This window comes from Panthera uncia (genome assembly GCF_023721935.1).
Source record: "Panthera uncia isolate 11264 chromosome B2 unlocalized genomic scaffold, Puncia_PCG_1.0 HiC_scaffold_24, whole genome shotgun sequence".
Classification (NCBI taxonomy): Eukaryota; Metazoa; Chordata; class Mammalia; order Carnivora; family Felidae; genus Panthera; species Panthera uncia.
The window spans coordinates 102,822,364-102,840,099 of record NW_026057580.1 but is presented as its reverse complement, the minus strand read 5'-3'; the positions used below and the strand labels follow the sequence as shown (position 1 = coordinate 102,840,099).

Below are 17,736 nucleotides of genomic sequence, written 5' to 3'. Positions count from 1 at the left end.
TCACAGGTGGGAATGGAAGTCTGGTTTTTTGGTTTTTGTTTTCTTTTAAAAATCTCTGGAAAGCATTTCCATGGCGGAAATATTTTAGTGTTTGCCCACTGTGCTATGAGGGTCAATAAACACTTTTGGAATATAGTTTGGGTCAGAGGAAGGATGTATTCCTGCCCTAAAGGGGAAAAAAAGGAGGTAAAGTAGGGGATTGGTAAAGAGAGAGGCTAGAATGACGTGTACCTTCGGTCAATTTCAGCCTTGAGACAAATATGCAAATGTGCAAACAAGAAAGTGTTTATTTTCCTGGAGAAATCATGTCAGACTCCACCATAAAATACACGTTCTTTAGATAGCTGGACACACAACAGAAATATAAACACACTTGATCTTCAGGTTAGCCTTTGATAATCTTGGCAAAACAAGTAACTTTTTGACATTAAAAGGCATGAAGTAATTTAATCGCAGTGACCGAAATCCCAAATTCTGGTCCACCGTGATGTCCCTAGGCCACTTCAGACAAATAATAGCAAACTTACCGTTTCACTCATTGACACTGATGAGAAAAATGCATCAAAACCCATTCAAAAACATGACCCACTGCTTAAGGATAGGGAAGTTCCTAGTGAGAAGGGGTTGGCTCAGATAGTTTCACCTTAAGGCTCTCAGCACTCCTGTGAGGCAGGCTTAACATAATATAATTATCTTCATTTAACAAGGCAGGGAAATAAAAGCAAGGAACTATCCTAGGGTTACAGGGTAAATCTAAGGAGATGCCAGAATTGGACCTCAACTGGCCTGATTCTTAAGATGAGTGGTCTAGGGAGCAAGGTGCCATAGTGCCAGAAATGCAAATGCACAGAGTATAGAGTTGTTAACTCACTATATTTTATCCCTGAAACTAATAGAACACTGTATGTTAACTATACCGAAATTAAAAAAATCAATAGCCTCCAAGTGCTTTCACAACCTTTCTAAAGAACTAGGTAAGTCAATCAACCATTATAACAGGGCAGTTCTATTTTTGAACCTAGAATATAGGAAGAAATGTATAGTTGCAAAGACAAGGTATTACAGCAAGCATTTCTGTATGATTAACTACATTCTCTTAAACAAAACAAAAAAACAAACCCAGTCTATTGCACACTGAGGGTTGGAAAATCCTCCTTTAACAAATATAAAGCTACAAAATTGTGTTTTCTTTAGAAGTCTTTTCTCTCAGTTGCTTTACTTCAGATGGAAGCAATAAAAACTAAAATGCAGCCTCAAACCATTTCATCTTCAAGTAATATGGATATAATAATTGTAGCTTCTAAGAACTGGAGTCAAAAATATGTTTGTCACAGAGAAATAGAAGTATTTTGTAATATCATAAGGGAAGTTATGCTAACACCCAGCATGAAGGTATTACATCTGGAACGGCCTTCAGTGCCACTACAGATTTAACATCATTTTCTAAGGCAATACAGCCAACTTCAATCACTCAGGGACTGAATATGATAGCTTACACCATTCACTTCTTAAACCCATCACTGCTCACTGGACTGTCCCGTCAACATTTAACTGGGATAGAGGTATGATGAAATGTCAGGGAAGTCTGCGGTTTAAAAATGCTTTAAAATACGTTTAAAGTTAATAACTAACATAGTTTTGACTACCTATGGATATGATTCTCTGCACAATTTCAACTCTCCAATATAAAGTCAATATTAGACTGCAGATTCATCTAGATTGGTCACTTAAAAAAGTAAACGGGGGGGTGCCTGGGTGGCTCAGTCGGTTGAGCGTCTGACTTCAGCTCAGGTCACGATCTCACGGTTCGTGGGTTTGAGCCCCGCGTTGGGCTCTGTGCTGACAGCTCGGAGCCTGGAGCCTGCTTCTGATTCTGTGTCTCCTTCTCTCTCTCTGCCCCTCCCCTGCTTGCGCTGTCTCTCTGTCTCTCAAAAATAAATAAATGTAAAAAAAAAAAAAAATTTTTTTAAAGTAAATGTAAATTTTAAAAGAAAAATTAATGTTCATACTTTTCACAAAAACCTGCAATATGACATGCATCTTTGCATAATGTATTAGTTATAAGAGCATATACTGGCCACTATTCTGTTAATATAAGCTTTTCTGAGAAATCCAGGCTCCCCGAACTAATTGCCCACCTCACCTTTAAATAAGAGAACGTCAACACCCAAGGATAACAGTGATGAGAAACAGAAGTCCATCTTTCCATCTGAGGTTCTTAGTGTCCGTAATTCTATTTTAGTGCAGTAATTCTTGAAGGTGGTTTCCAGACCACCAGCAAGTCCAGGCCTCATATTCCTTGGCAAAGGGTATTTCTGTCTCACTAGGTTTAAAACACCAGTCGAGGCAAGGCAGGGCTTTCTATGGTTACGACATAAAGAGATCAGCAAACGCTACTTTCTTTTTTTCATACTCAGAAAAACCAAGTTATATTTTTCGGAAAGTCTTAATATAGAGATTCTCTTCAAGAGAAGCACCACTGGGATCCCCAGCACCTACACATTATGGGATAAAGTAGATACTAAGGGACTCCTCCGGCCTAATGGCCCAAGATATCACGCTTCCAATGAGGTAAACGGTAAAAACCCAAAAAGAAATGAAAGGAAAAGCAGTAACTACGAAAAAGAAGCAGTATTACATTGTTTTTGGCTCAGTTGAAACAGGGTCGCTTTCTTTCATTAGTGAAGAAGCCTGAGGAAATGGCGAAAAATCATCCAAGAAATGCAGTTGAATGCCATCTGTCACGAGAAGACTCTAGGGAATGAGTTCTCTCTGATGTCAATTAACTATCAAATGTTCGGCTGGGGTAGAAACTGTCTTCTGTCCCACAAACTTTAGAAACAAGTCACAAAAATCCACATTAGAATATAAGTTTTTTAATTTTTATAAATAACTTATCTGTTACAAAGATAGTTTACCCAGCTAAATCACAAAACCATCAACTCAAGATATCCAAATTACGTTTTATTAATAAAACAAGTAAAAACTGATTTATCAATCTTCACATAGAACTGTAGATGAAGCTGAAAAACAAGGCCTAGTTTTAAAACAAAACGTATCAAATGTAAGGGCTTTGGGTCTATGGGCTAATTAACTAGGATTGTCCTATTTCTTCCCATATACAAGATGCAAAGCCCGGAAGTCGAGGCTCTGACATTCATACAGATCACCTGTAATAATCCTGCCTATTTAAAAAATATCCATTTGCAGACATTTATAATGGGTGACAGTCAACATTATCTCCTACCTTTTTGCTACATTTCAGCACTTCCCTTAGCCCCGTTCTAAGCACTGATAGATAATTTCATAATTCTGCTCTTAAATGCATACTGTTATTTCTTTTTCTTGATTTCATTTAGTTATATACATTCCCGATCATCTGAATATTTATTTTCCTTATAAAAATAGATCATCAAAATAAAGAGATGCTTGAGGTTGCTTCAGTGTTCAAGTTTGCTTGTTTTTCTTTTTTCCAGCTTTCCTTCAGTTGTCCTAAATATGACTAGCCTCGTTTTATAAATACGCATGATACTGCCACCAAGTCAGGTTTAGAAACGGACTGCCCCGACAGTAAAGCATTGAAACTTCTCCCCACACCAGGGCTGTAGGTACGGCCGCTGTTGCTGGTTTTGCAAACTGTACTTTCCCGATCGTAATCTCCCGTGAGAGTTCTGTGGGACACCAGGCAGGTGGAGCAAGCTCAACCTTGTTGCTCTGTCAGTGGGTTAAAAATACCTTTTGTTTTAAGCTTCCCCGTGGGAGATCAAACACCGTTGTGCCACCCACTGCCGAAGTCAGTACAGATAGTGTGACTTATCGACGTAAGTCTTGGAATATTTCCTGCAATTCACTGGGCAGCATCTGAATGTCTTCACAGAACATCGGCACTCATGAGGGCAAAGTACAGAGTGAGTAGAGGAAGGTTATTTTGTGCACAGCTTCATTTCGTTAATGCTTTTTTTTTTATTTTAAGGCATTGCTTCTCTCAGGTAAGGCTTAAAAAGGGACATGATCGTGCTTAATCACTAAAAGGAAAAAAGAAAATTAGTTAACAAAAGACTATTACACTATACATATAGAAATATAAGAAAATAATAAAGAAGAAAAGAAATCACTTAAAGCAGACTCGAGAGATCTGTACAGTAGGAAAAGCTTTGGGATATTTCACTGCATGTTTGTACAGACAATGCATGCTGCTTTCCTTTTCATCTTTAGAGCCCAGATGCTGGCTTCACAGAGTGGAGACGTTTTCAGGGAAGACAAAGACAAGGCCAAGAGTACCACAGATTCATGAAGTTCTTCCCCCATCCATTGGCACCATGCGGCAGCAAACAGTTTTTAAATAGTTAAACCTTGTTCCTTTTCTTCATGTTTGTAGTGTTTCACCGAAAGCTTTAAAAAAAAAAGCGATCGTTCTATTCCTTCCTCCTGTCAAAATTCAGTAGTGACATGAGGGGGAAAAGGTACTGGGAACACCTAGGCATTAATAGATTGAGAATTATCCATAACGGGCTACTGGTAACACTGTACATGGTTAGGCAGCGGGCAACCAAGTCTTTCAGCAGATTACCTTTCATGTGATGAATTTCAACTGCCCATGACATTAGACTGAGGTATTATTAGCTCTGTGGGCTGACATTTACCATTAGCACAACACCATCCTGTCACACCTTTAATTTGACAAAATCCTATGTAGCAGTGAAACTTTTCCCCTGATGACAGACTAGTTTCTTGAACTTCAGATGTGGTTTTAGAGATATAGGGCCTTCTGGCTCAGAAATGCCTTGGCATCTCACACTGTTCACAGCGGATTAAGGCTGGATGGTTCAAAAAAGTACAGGCAGTACAATTCCACTGAGCCCCCTCATCATCTTCTGTGTCTTGAGTCTTTGGTGTTTTGATGGTGGACCTTTGATCTATAAGGAAGCAAAAGAATGATTTTAGAAGCAAAAAGCACGAAGTCATCAATTACGGGCAACTTTAGACACCTGTGACTGCACAGCAGGAAAGCAGCCTGTCAAGCAAATGAAGCCTCGACCTGAAACCTGACACAAAGCTCCGTTCTCTCCAACCTCTAGGGAGCCGGGTGCTCTGTGCCGGGGAGCCAACATGGACATGACGGGGTCACCCCGCTATGTCCTTCAGGGGAAAAGAGCATCTTTTCTCCAATTTATAGCAGGAGAAAACCGAAATCAACTCACAGGGGACCCAACAGCAAATTCCCATGTCACCTTAAGACTGGGAAAAGGTATCCATCGTACTGCAATACTGACAAAGTTTATATCTCATTAATGCTAGAGTTTCATTCCCCACTGAAGTGGTATTTTTATTTCTGTTTTCTTCCAGGAATGGACGTTTTTGGTAAACGTCCTCTATCTGCTAAGAATGTAAGCCTTGACCAACACAAATAAAAATAAAAAGATGAGCTAATTTCTCAAATCCTCACTATGTATCAACAATAGACTTGGAGAAGCAAATTGAGTATGAACATTTTAGCATCCTTTATCTCTCAGTTCATTTTAAAATCCTACTTATTATGGAACAGTAGAAAGAACATGAGGTGAAGTTCTGTTCCTGGGTCTGCTACTCATTCATGACTTTGTTCTGTGATCTCAGATAAACCACATACCCTCCAGGTCTGATCTTTCTCATAAACTAAAGCCACTGCAGCTCTAAGAGGCCGATGTTCTAGACTGTTTGAAAGGATTAAGGTATCTTAAATATCAAGAATAATTCTATTCCTCCAAGGCTGTATCTAAGATGAAATTACAGTTATGAAACTACTCTTGTGGGAATCCCATTAGAAATGTTAGGAGAGAGTTCCTGCAAATTATTCAGGGAGATTTAAGGTAAAAGGAGCGCGTGTTGCTTGCTGGGACTCTCCTGCTGAGGTTTACAATGTAAAGATTCAAACTGTGTTAAAATGCTGTCTATTAATTTGCAAATTCCACCTACTCTACTGAGTTGGTAACTAAATGATAGCTTTTCAGATAACCTAAAATACACACTGCGGTATCTAGTAGATAAAATATAGGAAGTCAAGTTTTTATAACAAACTTAAAATAATTAAGTGACGTTTGGTATTCTGTCCCCCTTCGGCAGCATCTTTTTTACTGATTAGTCTGAAAGAATACTTACTTTATTGCAAAACTGTCGACTTTCAGGCATTGGTAGCAATTTTTAGGCATCATGACAATTTTTGCCATATGCACGAGCAACCTGAAAGTGTTATTTATACAGTAATTTTCTTTAAATTAAGTTAAAAATATCTAATTAAGGGTTTTGTAAATGAAAATATTTGAAAAATCAAGGGTCTGAAAATACTAGTTAATGTTTCCTACCCACATTAAAATAAATAGTTAAGATTTATTTTGACATTTTACCATTTAAAATGATTTCACATTTCATACTTGGGAAACACTTTTATTGAATAATTGTTTTAATCTCGGGCTCCATCCTACTTATTAGAATTTTGGTCTCACTTAGGTGTTAGGAAACATTCCTACCTGGCACATTTAAAAAACTTTGTCTATCCTTTTTGTTTAACTACAAAAGTTTTTAGGAAGGGGTACTATTTGTATTAACATTTCAATCTATTATTAAACACCAGCATTATCTTCATTATTTAGATATCTAAGGCAATCAATAGGGGACCTACAAATTAAAAAAAATTTTTTTTAAGCTTTATTTATTTATCTTGAGAGAGACAGAGACAGTAAGGGGTGCGAGTGGGAAAGGGGCAGAGAGAGAGAATCCCAAGCAGGCTCTGCACTGCCTGCTCAGAGCCTGATGGGGGCTCGAACTCACAAAACTGTGAGATCATGACTTGGGCTGAAACCAAAAGTTGAATGCCTAACCGACTGCGCTACCCAGGCGCCCCCAGGGACTCACAATTTTTTTTTTTTTAATGAAAAATCTCCAATGGTTTCCTTATATCTGCACAATCTCGTTTGGTACTTAAACTTACCAATCTTTTTATTAGAGGTATTTGGAAACCAGAATTTAAAAGGAGGAAGTTGGATTGCAAAGGATGGCTTGTGATTTCCATACTAATTTTAGCCGTTAAAAAAAAAACAAAGATGCAGTGTAAAGCAGAACTATAAAATCATTTCTAACTAAATAAACCTCTATAAATGAAACTAATAAATAATTCTCTATTTTAGCCCTAAGGGAAGAATGTCTGATTCTGTATTTCCCCAAAATAGCATGCAAATTTTTATCTTTTGTGAACAAGCTAGTAAGATTTTTTCTTCTTTCTTTTTTTGGAAATAATAATATGCCATATTTCATCATTTGACATGTTATGAATGTTTTAAATTGAAATGTTGGCATACAGTGTTCTAGTAGGTTCAGGTATACAACAATTCTATACATTACACAATGCTCGTCATGACGTAGTTACCATCTGTCACCGCACAAAGTTACTACAATATTGTTGACTATATTCCCTATGCTGTACTTTTCGTCCCTGTGACTTACTTATTTTATAACTGGAAGTTTGTGCCACTTAATCTCCTTTACCTATTTTGCCCATCTCCCTCCACCCCAGAGGCCATTGGTTTGTTCTCTGTATTTATTAGTCTGCATCTGTCTTGTTATTGTTGTTGTTGTTGTTGTTGTTGTTTTGGACTCCACATATAAATGAAATCATATGGTATTTGTCTTTCTCTGATTTATTCACTTAGCATAATACTCTCTAGGTCCGTCATGTTGTCATGAATAAGATTTCATTCTTCTTTATGGCTGAATAATACTCCATTGTGCACATGTGCACACGCACACACACACCCCACATCTTCTTTATCCATTCATCTATCAATGGACACTTAGGCTACTTCCATATTTTGCTTATTGTAAATAATGCTGCAATAAACATAGGGATGCATGTATCTTTTCAAGTTCATGTTTTCATTTTCTTTGGGTAAATACCCAGCAGTGGAATTACTGGACTATATGGTATTTCTAGTTTTTGAGGAACTTCCATACTGTTTTCCATGGTAGCTGTACCAATTTAAATTCCCACCAACAGTACACAAAGGTTCCCTTTTTTCCCACATCCCCATCAATACTTGTTATTTCTGGTCTTTTTCAAATTGAGTTTTTAATTTTTACTTCTTGTCTTTTTGATTATTAGCCACTCTGAATGGTGTTATTTCATTATAGTTTTGATTTGCATTTCCCTGATGATTAGTGATTTGTAGCATTTGGAAAAAGTCTACTCAGGTCCTCTGCCCGTTTTAAAATTGGATTATGTGTGGGGATTTTTTGGTGTCCAGTTGTATGGTTCTTAATATTTTGGATATTATACAACCCAGTTGTATACAACCCAATTGTATGGTTCTTAATATTTTGGATATTAAGCCCTTATCAGATATACTGCTTGCGAATATCTTCTCCCATTCAGTAGGTTACCTATTTATTTTGTTGGTGATTTCCTTGCTGTGCAAAAGCTTTTTAGTTTGATGTAGTCCCAATATTGCTTTTGTTTCCCTTGCCTGAGGAGTCACATCTAGAAAAATGTTGCTAAGGCCAATGTCCAAAAGATTATTGCCTGTGTTTTCTTTAAGGGATTTTATGGTTTCAGGTCTTACATTTAGGTCTATAATCCATTTAGGGTTTATTTTTAAGTGGTCCAGTTTCCTTTTTTTTTTTTTTTTTTCCAGTTTCTTTCTTTAGACACATGTAGGTGTCTAATACTCTCAATACCATCTATTGAAGAGATTATTTTTTCTCCATTTATATTCTTGCCTCCTTTGTTGTAGATTAGTTGATGATATATGGGTGGGTATTTCTGGGCTTTCTATTCTGTTTCATTGATCTATGTGTCTATTTTTGTGCTGGTACCGTATCTTAAAATCTGGGATTCTGATACTTCCAGGTTTGGCCTTAAGATTCGTTTGGCTCTTTGGGATCTTTCAGGTTCCACACAAATTTTAGGATTATTTGTTCTAGTTTTATGAAAAATATTACTGGTATTTTGATAGGGACTGCACCGAATCTCAATGTAGACTGCTTTGGTAGTACAGACATTTTAACAATATTAAGTCTTCCAATTCACGAACATGATACATCTTTCCATTTGTTTCTGTTGTCTTCAATTTCTTTCATCAATGCCTTATAGTTTTCAGAGCATAGGTATTTTTTCCTTCTTGGTTAAATTTATTCCAAAGTATTTTACTTTTCTTTGATGCAACTATAAATGGGATGGTTTTAATTTCTCTTCTGCTACATTGTTGCTAGTATATACAACTGCAATAGATTTCTGCATATTAATTTTGTATCCTACAACTTTACTGAATTCATTTATTAGTTCTAACAGTTTTATTGGTGGCATCTTCAGGGTTTTCTATATATAGCATTACGACATCTGCAAATAGAGACAGTTTTATTCCTTCCTTATCAATTTGGATGCCTTTTCTTTTTCTTTTCTGAATCTGCAGCTAGGATTTCCAGTACTATGCTGAATAAAAATGGCAAAAGTGGACATCTTTGTCTTGTTTCTGATCTTAGAGGAAAAGCTTTTAGCTTTTCACCAATGATTATAATGTTAGCTGCGGGTATGTCATATGTGGCCTTTATTATGTTGAGGTATATTCCTTCCAAACCCACTTTTGTTTAAAGTTTTTTTTTTTGATGTTTATTTATTTTAAGAGAGAGAGGAAAAGAGAATCTCAAGAAGGTTCTGTGCTCTCAGAGCAGAGCCTGACACAGGGCTCGATCTCATGAACCATGAGATCATGACCTGAGTTGAAATCAAGAGTCAAACGCTCAACTGACTGAGCCACCCAGGGACCCCTTGTTCAAAGGTTTTATCATGAACAGATACTGAATTCTGTCAAATGCCTTTTCGGCATTTATTATGGTGATTATATGGTTTTTATGCTTCATTTTGTTAATGTGGTATATCATGTTGATTGATTTGTAGATTTTAAACCATCCTTGCATCCCTGTAATAAATCTCACTTGATTGTGGTGAATGATCCTTTTAGTGTATTGTTGAAATTGAGTTTGCTAATATTTTGTTGAAGATTTTTGTATCTATGTTCATCTGGGATACTGGCCTGTAATTTTCTTTCTTTCTTTCTTTCTTTCTTTCTTTCTTTCTTTCTTTCTTTCCTTTCTTTCTTTCTTTTTTTTGTAGTGTTTTTAAAAGGTCTGGTTTTGTATCAGGATATAATGCTGGGCTTGTAGAATAAACTTGGAAGTTTTCCTTCCTCTTTTATTTTTTGGAATAGTTTGAGAAGGATAGGTACTACCTCTTCTTCAAATGTTTGGCAGAATTCACCTGTGAAGCCATTTGGTCCCGGACTTTTGTTTGTTGAGAGTTTTTTGATTCTGGATTCAATTTCGTTACTAAGTTATTGAAATGTTCAGATTTTCTGTTTCTTCCTGATTCAGTCCTGGAATAATGTTTGTTTCTAGGAATTTATCCATTTCTTCTAGGCTGTCGAAATGTTGGCATATAATTTCTCATAGTAATCTCTTATAATCTTTTGTATATCTGTGGGTGTTGGCTGTTACTTTTCCTTTTTCATTTCTGATTTTGAGTCCTCTCTCTTTTTCCTGATGTGTCTGGTTAAAGATTTATCAATTTTGCTTATGTTTTCAAAAAACTAGATTTGGTTTCATTGATCTTTTCTATTGTTTTTCTTAGAGTCTATTGTATTTCTACTCTTATCTTTATTATTTCCTTCTTTCTACTAATTTTGGTTTTGTTGTGTTTCTTCTAGTTCCTTTAGGTGTAAGGTTAGATTATCTGAGGTTTTTCTTGTTTCTTGAGGTTATATTGCTATGTTGCTATAAACTTCCCTCATAGAACTGCTTTTGCTGCATCCCAGAGATTTTGAAACTGTGTTGCCATTTTTATTTGTCTGCAAGTATTTTTTTACTTCCTCTGTGATTTCTTCATTGATGCATTGGTTGTTTAATATGTTGTTCAGCCTCCACATATTTGTTTTTTCCCCAATTTTTTCCCTGTAAATGACTTCTAGTTTTATAACATTGTGGTTGGAAACATGTTTCACATTTCAGTTTTGAGTTTACTGAGACTTGTTTTAAGGCATAATATGTGATCTATCCTGGAGAATGTCCCATGTGTACTTGAAAATATGTACTCTGCTACTTTTGGATGAAATTTTCTGTTAAGTCCATGTCATCTAATGGGTTGTTCATAAGCCAATGTTTCCTTATTTTCTGTCTGGAAGATCTATCCATTGATGTAAGTGGGGTTGTAAAGTTCCCTACTCTTATTGTATTACTATCAATTTCTCTTTATGTCTCTTAATATTTGTTTCATATATTTAGGTGCTCTATTGGTGGGTGCATAGTATTTATAATTGTAATATCTTTTTGTTGATCTTTTTATCATTACATAACACCCTTTTTTGTCTCATTAGAGTCTTCATTTTAAAGTTTACTTTGGGGGCACCTGGGTGGCTCAGTCAGTTAAGCATCTGACTTTGGCTCAGGTCATTATCTTGTGGTCCGTGAATTCGAGCCCCGTGTTGGGCTCTGTGCTGACAGCTCAGAGCCTGGAGCCTGTTTCGGATTCTGTGTCTCCCTCTCTCTCTGCCACTCCCCAACTCACACTCTGTCTCTGTCTCTCTCTCTCTCAAAAATAAATAAACACTAAAAAAAATGTTTAAAAAAAAGTCTACTTTGTGTGATATAAGTATTGTTACCCCAGTTTGTTTGTTTGCTTCTATTTGCAGAGTATCTTTTTCCATCCCTTTCAGTGTCTTTAGGTCTGAAGTGAGTCTCTTGTAGGGAGCATATACATGGGCCTTGTTATTTTATCCATCTAGTCACCCTATTTCTTTTGATTGGAGGATTTTGACCATTTACATTTAAAGTAATTACTGATAGGTATGTACTTATTGCCATTTTGTTGTTCTCTGGTTGTTTTTGTAGTTCTTCTCTGTTTCTTTTCTTGCTTTCTTCCCATGTGTTGATTACTTTCTTTAGTGTTGTGTTTGGATTCCTGTCTTTACTTTTTGTGTATTTATTATTGGTTTGTGGTTTGTGGTTAACATTAAGTTCATATGTAACATCCTAAGTATTTAGCAGTCTATATTAAGTCAATGATTGCTTAAGTTGAACATACTCTAAAAGCACTACATTTTTACTCCCTCCTCTATGTTTTATGTAGATATTATATTTTATCTTTTTATTTTGTGAATCCCTTAACTAATTTTCTTTAGATATAATTCATTTTACTTTTGTCTTTTAGCCTGCATACTAAGCTCTATAAGCAATTGATCAACTATCTTTGCCATAAGTTTGCTTTAACCTGGGAAATTTTTTCATTTCATTATTTTCTTATTTCTAGTTACGGTCTTTTCTTTTTTGCTTAAAGAAGTCCCTTTAACATTTCTTATGAGGTTGGATTAGTGGTGGTGAACTCTTAAGTTTTGTCTGGGAAACTCTACCTCTCTAATTCTAAATGATAATCTTGCTAAGTAGTATTCTTGGTTGTAGGTTTTTTCGTTTCAGCCCTTTGAATATATCATGCCACTCCCTTGTGGCTGCAAAGTTTCTGCTGAAAAATCAGCCGAGTCTTATGGAGTTTTTCCCCTATATACAATTAATTCCTGTTCTCTTACTGCTTTTAAGATTATCTATCTTTAATCTTTGACATTTTAATTATGTGCCTTGGTGTGGACCTCTTTGGGTTTATTTTATTTGGGACTCCCTGTGCTTCCTGAATCGGAATGTCTGTTTCCATCCCCAGGTTAGGAAAGTTTTCAACTATTATTTCTTCAAATAAGTTTTCTGCTCCTTTCTCTCTCTCTTCTCCTTTTGGGATGCCCATAATATGAATGTTACTATTTTTTTAAATTATTTTTTTAATGTTTATTTTTGAGAGAGACAGAGAGAGAGAGAGAGACAAAGAGAGAACAAGAATGAGTAGGGGAGGGGCAGAGAGAGAGGGAGACACAGAGTCTGAAGCAGCTCCAGGCTATCAGCATAGTGCCTGATATAGGGCTTGAACTCACAAACCGTGAAATCGTGACCTGAGCTGAAGCTGGATGCTTAACTGAATGAACCACCCAGGTGCCCCTGAATGTTACTATTCTTGATGTCCCAGAAGTCTCTTAACCTATCCTCTTTTTTTAAAACCTTCTTTTTTTTCTTTTGCTGTTTAGTTTGGGCGCTCTCCATTACCCTGACTCCAGATGGTCTATCCATTCTTCTGCATCCTCTAATCTGCTCATTCCTTCCAGTGTATTTTTCATTTCAGCAATTGCATTCTTTAACTCTGATTCTTTTTATATTTTATATCTCTTTGTCCAAGTTTTCGCTGAACTCATCCATTCTAATCTCAAGTTCAGTGAGCATCTTTATGGCTATTACTTTGAATTCTTTATCAAGTAGATTGTTTATTTCTGTTTCATTTAGTTCCTCTTCTGTAGTTCTGTCTTTGTTTGTTTGGAGCACATTCCTCCGTCTCATTTTGTTTGATTTTCTGTGTTTATTTCTATGAATTAGGCAAAAGAAAAAAAAGACCTTTTTCAGTCTTGAAGGAGTGGCCCTGTGTAGGAATGTCCCCACAAAGATGTGTGTGCCCGGCAGCTTTGGCTGGCCGGCTGGAGCCTGTAGCAGGTGTGAGCGGAGACCCAGGGTACTCCGTGCAGAGGTGCCCTGGTAGGACGGCTGGAACTGCAGTGGGTGCAGGCTGGGCGTCTACCAGTGCGCACTGCATCGGGGCCCTTTGGTGGGATGGCTGGAGCTCAGGTAGGCGTAGGCGCATGGGGCCATTTTGGAAGGATGGCCAGAACTGGTGTGGGAAGAGGCCCGAGTCTTGCTGAGAGGGCAGGTTGGCTAGACTTTGCTCCCATTTGTGCTATCATAGTGGTGGGAGAAGGTAAACATGGTACTTGCTGGCACTTCTGACCCCAGAGAGTTGCAGCAGTTCCCTCACCGTTTGGTGGACGCTCTAGGTTTGGTAAATGGGTTTTCCTCACTTATATTCCCGTTGCCCTTTAAACCACGTCTTTGTTTTATTTTTTGTTTTTCCTCTGGGGCCAGGTGGGCAAATCTGTGCGTGGGCTCCTCAGTGCTATCTCCCCCTACTGCAGTTTGTAGTGTAGGGGGTGGGGTTCCCATGGTTCCTGTGTCTCTATCTCTCTTTCCAATCTCTATGTGGTCCTTCTACCCTCTGTCGTGCAGAGCTGTTCAGTGAGCCCCCCAGTTCTTCTTCAGGTGGAACTGCTCCATACATATGTAGGTGTAGATTTGGTGTGTTTGTGGAAGAGGTAAGTTCAGAGTCTTCCTAGGACACCATCTCGGACCCCTTCCCTTGACATGTTGTAAATTTAAGGAAAGGCTTCCCATCCTTTGCTTTCACCGTTCCACGTTTCCTTACTTCTTATCACAAAAAACTTCAAGCATATCCAGTAGTGGAGAGAACGGTAAACTAAGCCCTCGTGTACTTATCCTGCTTCAACAACTGTCATGACTGATTCCATTTCACCTCCTTTCCAACTACCTTCCATCTACACTCCCTCCTACCCTCAATACATAAGTACTGGATTAAGTAGAAGTAAAACAGGAATCTTTTTATAAGAACAACTCTACTTTTTGAAAGAGAGTGAAAAGATTATATTAAAGCAACTTATTCAGAGTCTGAAATACCCACTTTGTTTATTTTAAGAAGCTAGGCTATGCCACTGTTTTCTTTACTCTATTTAATTAACATCCAAATAGCATGTAGTATTTTAACCACTGCTTACTGTGACAAATGCCCTAATCTCACTTTTGCTCCTCTGGAATAATAGTTCATTGCATTCCAGCTAACTATGTTTAGAAACGTTTAAATTAAAAAAAAAAAAATGATGGTACAGCTAGGCCCAATACAATTATATTTAAACAAAAATGACGGAGTGAACTCCACTGAGTGCTAATGTGAAAAGTCTTCTAACAAACCAAAGAGCTAGTAACATACCGATTCATTCTTGTTATCATTTCTCTCTTTTAATTCCTAGAGTAAAAAAATCCACACACCTACTTTGACATCTTAGTTTGGTGTGCATATGGTCTGATTATCAATGATGTAAAATGATAGTAGGTAAAAAAATTTTTTTTCACACCCAGCGTGGAGCCCAATGCAGGGCTTGAACTCACAACCCTGAGATCAAGACTGAGCTGAGATCAAGAGTCAGATGCTTAACCGACTCAGCCGCCTAGGTGCCCCTTAGTTTTTAAAAATGATTCATTTGGAATTTAGAGTATTTTGATTATGCAGAATTATGCATCAACAGAATACTCATGAAAAGTAAACTTCCCTAAGGTGTCTTCCTCTTCATTTATCTAAAATTTTAAAGAGTTCAAATTTTTGCACCTGATGATTTCTTTTGCCAAGACTTGCTCTTTTAGAGGGGTATATAATGAATCCTAAGGACCTGCATATTACTTCTAAAGAGCTAAGTACATAACACTTTTGCATCCTTTCCCATCCCCAGCATATAAGTGAAAATAAGCAACTATCTTCCTGATGAATTCATCCATGAATGCCAATGTTTGAAGCACTTCTAGAGTGGAAGGTTGCTAAAAACAAATTTTTCTAAAATCTTGTTTTTCAAGATGTAATGGTTTTCACACTTAATGGAGACACTAACCTTTGGGTTTTGGTGGCACAGGACCTACAAATCCAATATTGTCATAAAAGTTATGAATAGCGCTGGGATTAAAATGTGGTCCTGAAATATATAAAAAGTAAATATATCAATGTTTATAGCTCAAAAATATTTAATTTTATTTTTTCAAAAGCAAACATATTCTTTCTAAAAAAGATCACAGTATCAATAGAAGAAATGTCTTTCATTTATTTTGCACTTCTAATCTCAAATTACCTGTAAGGATGTCAAAACAGCTGAGGAAGGTATAATACAGTACTCACAACAGAGGTCTAAGTGGTAAATGAGGGGAGAAGCCAAATTAAACTGTAAGACAGTGACAGATGTAGAACTAGACCACTATTCCATGTGACAAGTTAAAATAACTTAAAATGTAACAATTTAAAATATAATTTCAAACAATCAAACATGGTCTTAAGCAACTAAATAAATAGCTTGGTCCCAAATAAGTATTAAAACCTTACACTAATGTAATATAATGGTTCAGATGTTAAATAAAAGGAACAGGTTCAAAAACTATAGTTGCTAGACCGGCACTAAATTCCTTTTTCTCTCTTTAAAGTTAAATATGGCATTTTCTATGAATGTCAAACATGACTTATTAACATTTTAAAAGGAAACACAACCACCATCTTTCAGTTTGATGGATTTTTGGCACACACTCAAGAGTAATTAAGGACTTCTTTTTTGTTGGCTTTCTTCCTTTTTTCTATCTTTTCCATTTCATACATTCTATTATTTCCCTAACTTCAGAATTAAGTTATAAAATTTCCTTTTAGCTGTCTATGGAACTGAATTACACTGTCAAGATTTTTTTTTACTACAATAAGCAATTATGGCTTATCACTAATAGCTCAAGCTTCATAATAAGTTGTTCTAAAAAAGTACAGGCCATACTTTTACTCTCTTTTATTAATTAAGACAGTGCCATTAGGGTGGGGATGCCTTTTAATTACGTTTTTTAAAAAAAGCATGATTCTTGAGAGGTAAAAGGAAAAACAGCAATAGGAAAGAGACATAGGCATACCTCTATTTTAATCTTAATAAATATTACAATAAATATTATAGATTCTACTAATACATAACAGTAATACTTTTGATAGCACAGCCAGACATACTAATTACTGTCTTCCCTTAACACAAGACTAAAGCGGGTTTGAATAATACAAATTTTATCAAATTACTCCTAAACCAAATACATAATTTCTTTTGGAGTCGGGGTGGGGAAGAAAAACACAATAGTTCTTTAGTACTATCTGGCTCCAAAGTCAAATCTGAGACAATAAGCCTACAACTGAGAAGTTTGTTTTCAGCCACAGGAAAAGAGTTGATAAATTAATACAATGAATTTCAGTTGAGTATGCACTGAACTTTACCTCGGGCTTGAAAAAGATCAATTTCTTTGGTTAAGCAGTCAATGTCAATCTGGAGTTGTCTATTACAACTTCTCAATTGCTGCATTTCTTCGAGCTGAAAAATAATTCCGTGTGAGAAGGATCTACATTGGATTCTCTTATCATTAGGTAAGAAAGCGTGGAGTTTGGCAAGGGAAGGTAAGGGCAAAGAAACAAGTATGAGTTAATAGGAGCATTTCTAGAAAACTAGACCAACTCTTTATACTTCTGACAGATTGCCTATTCTCATGTTCCCAAGCACAGAGGTCACAAGAATTACAGAAAGACTTACTGAAGGTATTTGGGATATGGAATTTGATCTTTTCAGGCGCCTTCGAGTTAGATTATTTTCCATTTCATTGACCTCAGATTTTAGTTTATCCAGCTTTTTCTTTTGAATCTCAAGTTCTCTTTGAAGTCGTTCCATTCTGGCCTTCTGGTGTACCAACAGAGCTGCAACACATATTAGCAAACATGAGGGCCCACTCACTCCCGTCAATTAACCTTTAAGCAGCTTTGGGAAAACAAATAGTGTTTCTGCGACAATCAAGAGTATGCCAAGAATCCCAAAGATACACTAAAACAAAATATTTTGAGTTTGAACACTTAAAATTTAAAAAATTGTAACTTGAAAATTATTTTAATTATTTAAGCAGACAAATGTTGCTACTCATTTAAAAATTAAAAAAAACCAGTTTGGCTAAACC

The 17,736-nt window shown here is 36.5% G+C and overlaps 1 protein-coding gene across 3 annotated transcripts in view; it reads right to left on the bottom strand.

Moving 5' to 3' along the window:
• Nucleotides 1-875: 875 nt before the first annotated feature.
• The window catches only part of TAB2 (TGF-beta activated kinase 1 (MAP3K7) binding protein 2), a 92,379-nt gene continuing 75,518 nt past the window's right edge, over nt 876-17,736 (bottom strand). For all 3 annotated transcript variants that reach the window (XM_049653039.1, XM_049653038.1, XM_049653040.1), the window contains 4 exons: nt 17,322-17,482; nt 17,012-17,105; nt 15,618-15,698; nt 876-4,916 (listed from right to left, as the gene is read on the bottom strand). In XM_049653039.1, the coding sequence (XP_049508996.1) occupies nt 4,774-4,916; nt 15,618-15,698; nt 17,012-17,105; nt 17,322-17,482 (479 nt within the window). In that variant the 3' untranslated portion in view covers nt 876-4,773. The remainder of the gene's footprint in view (nt 4,917-15,617; nt 15,699-17,011; nt 17,106-17,321; nt 17,483-17,736) is intronic.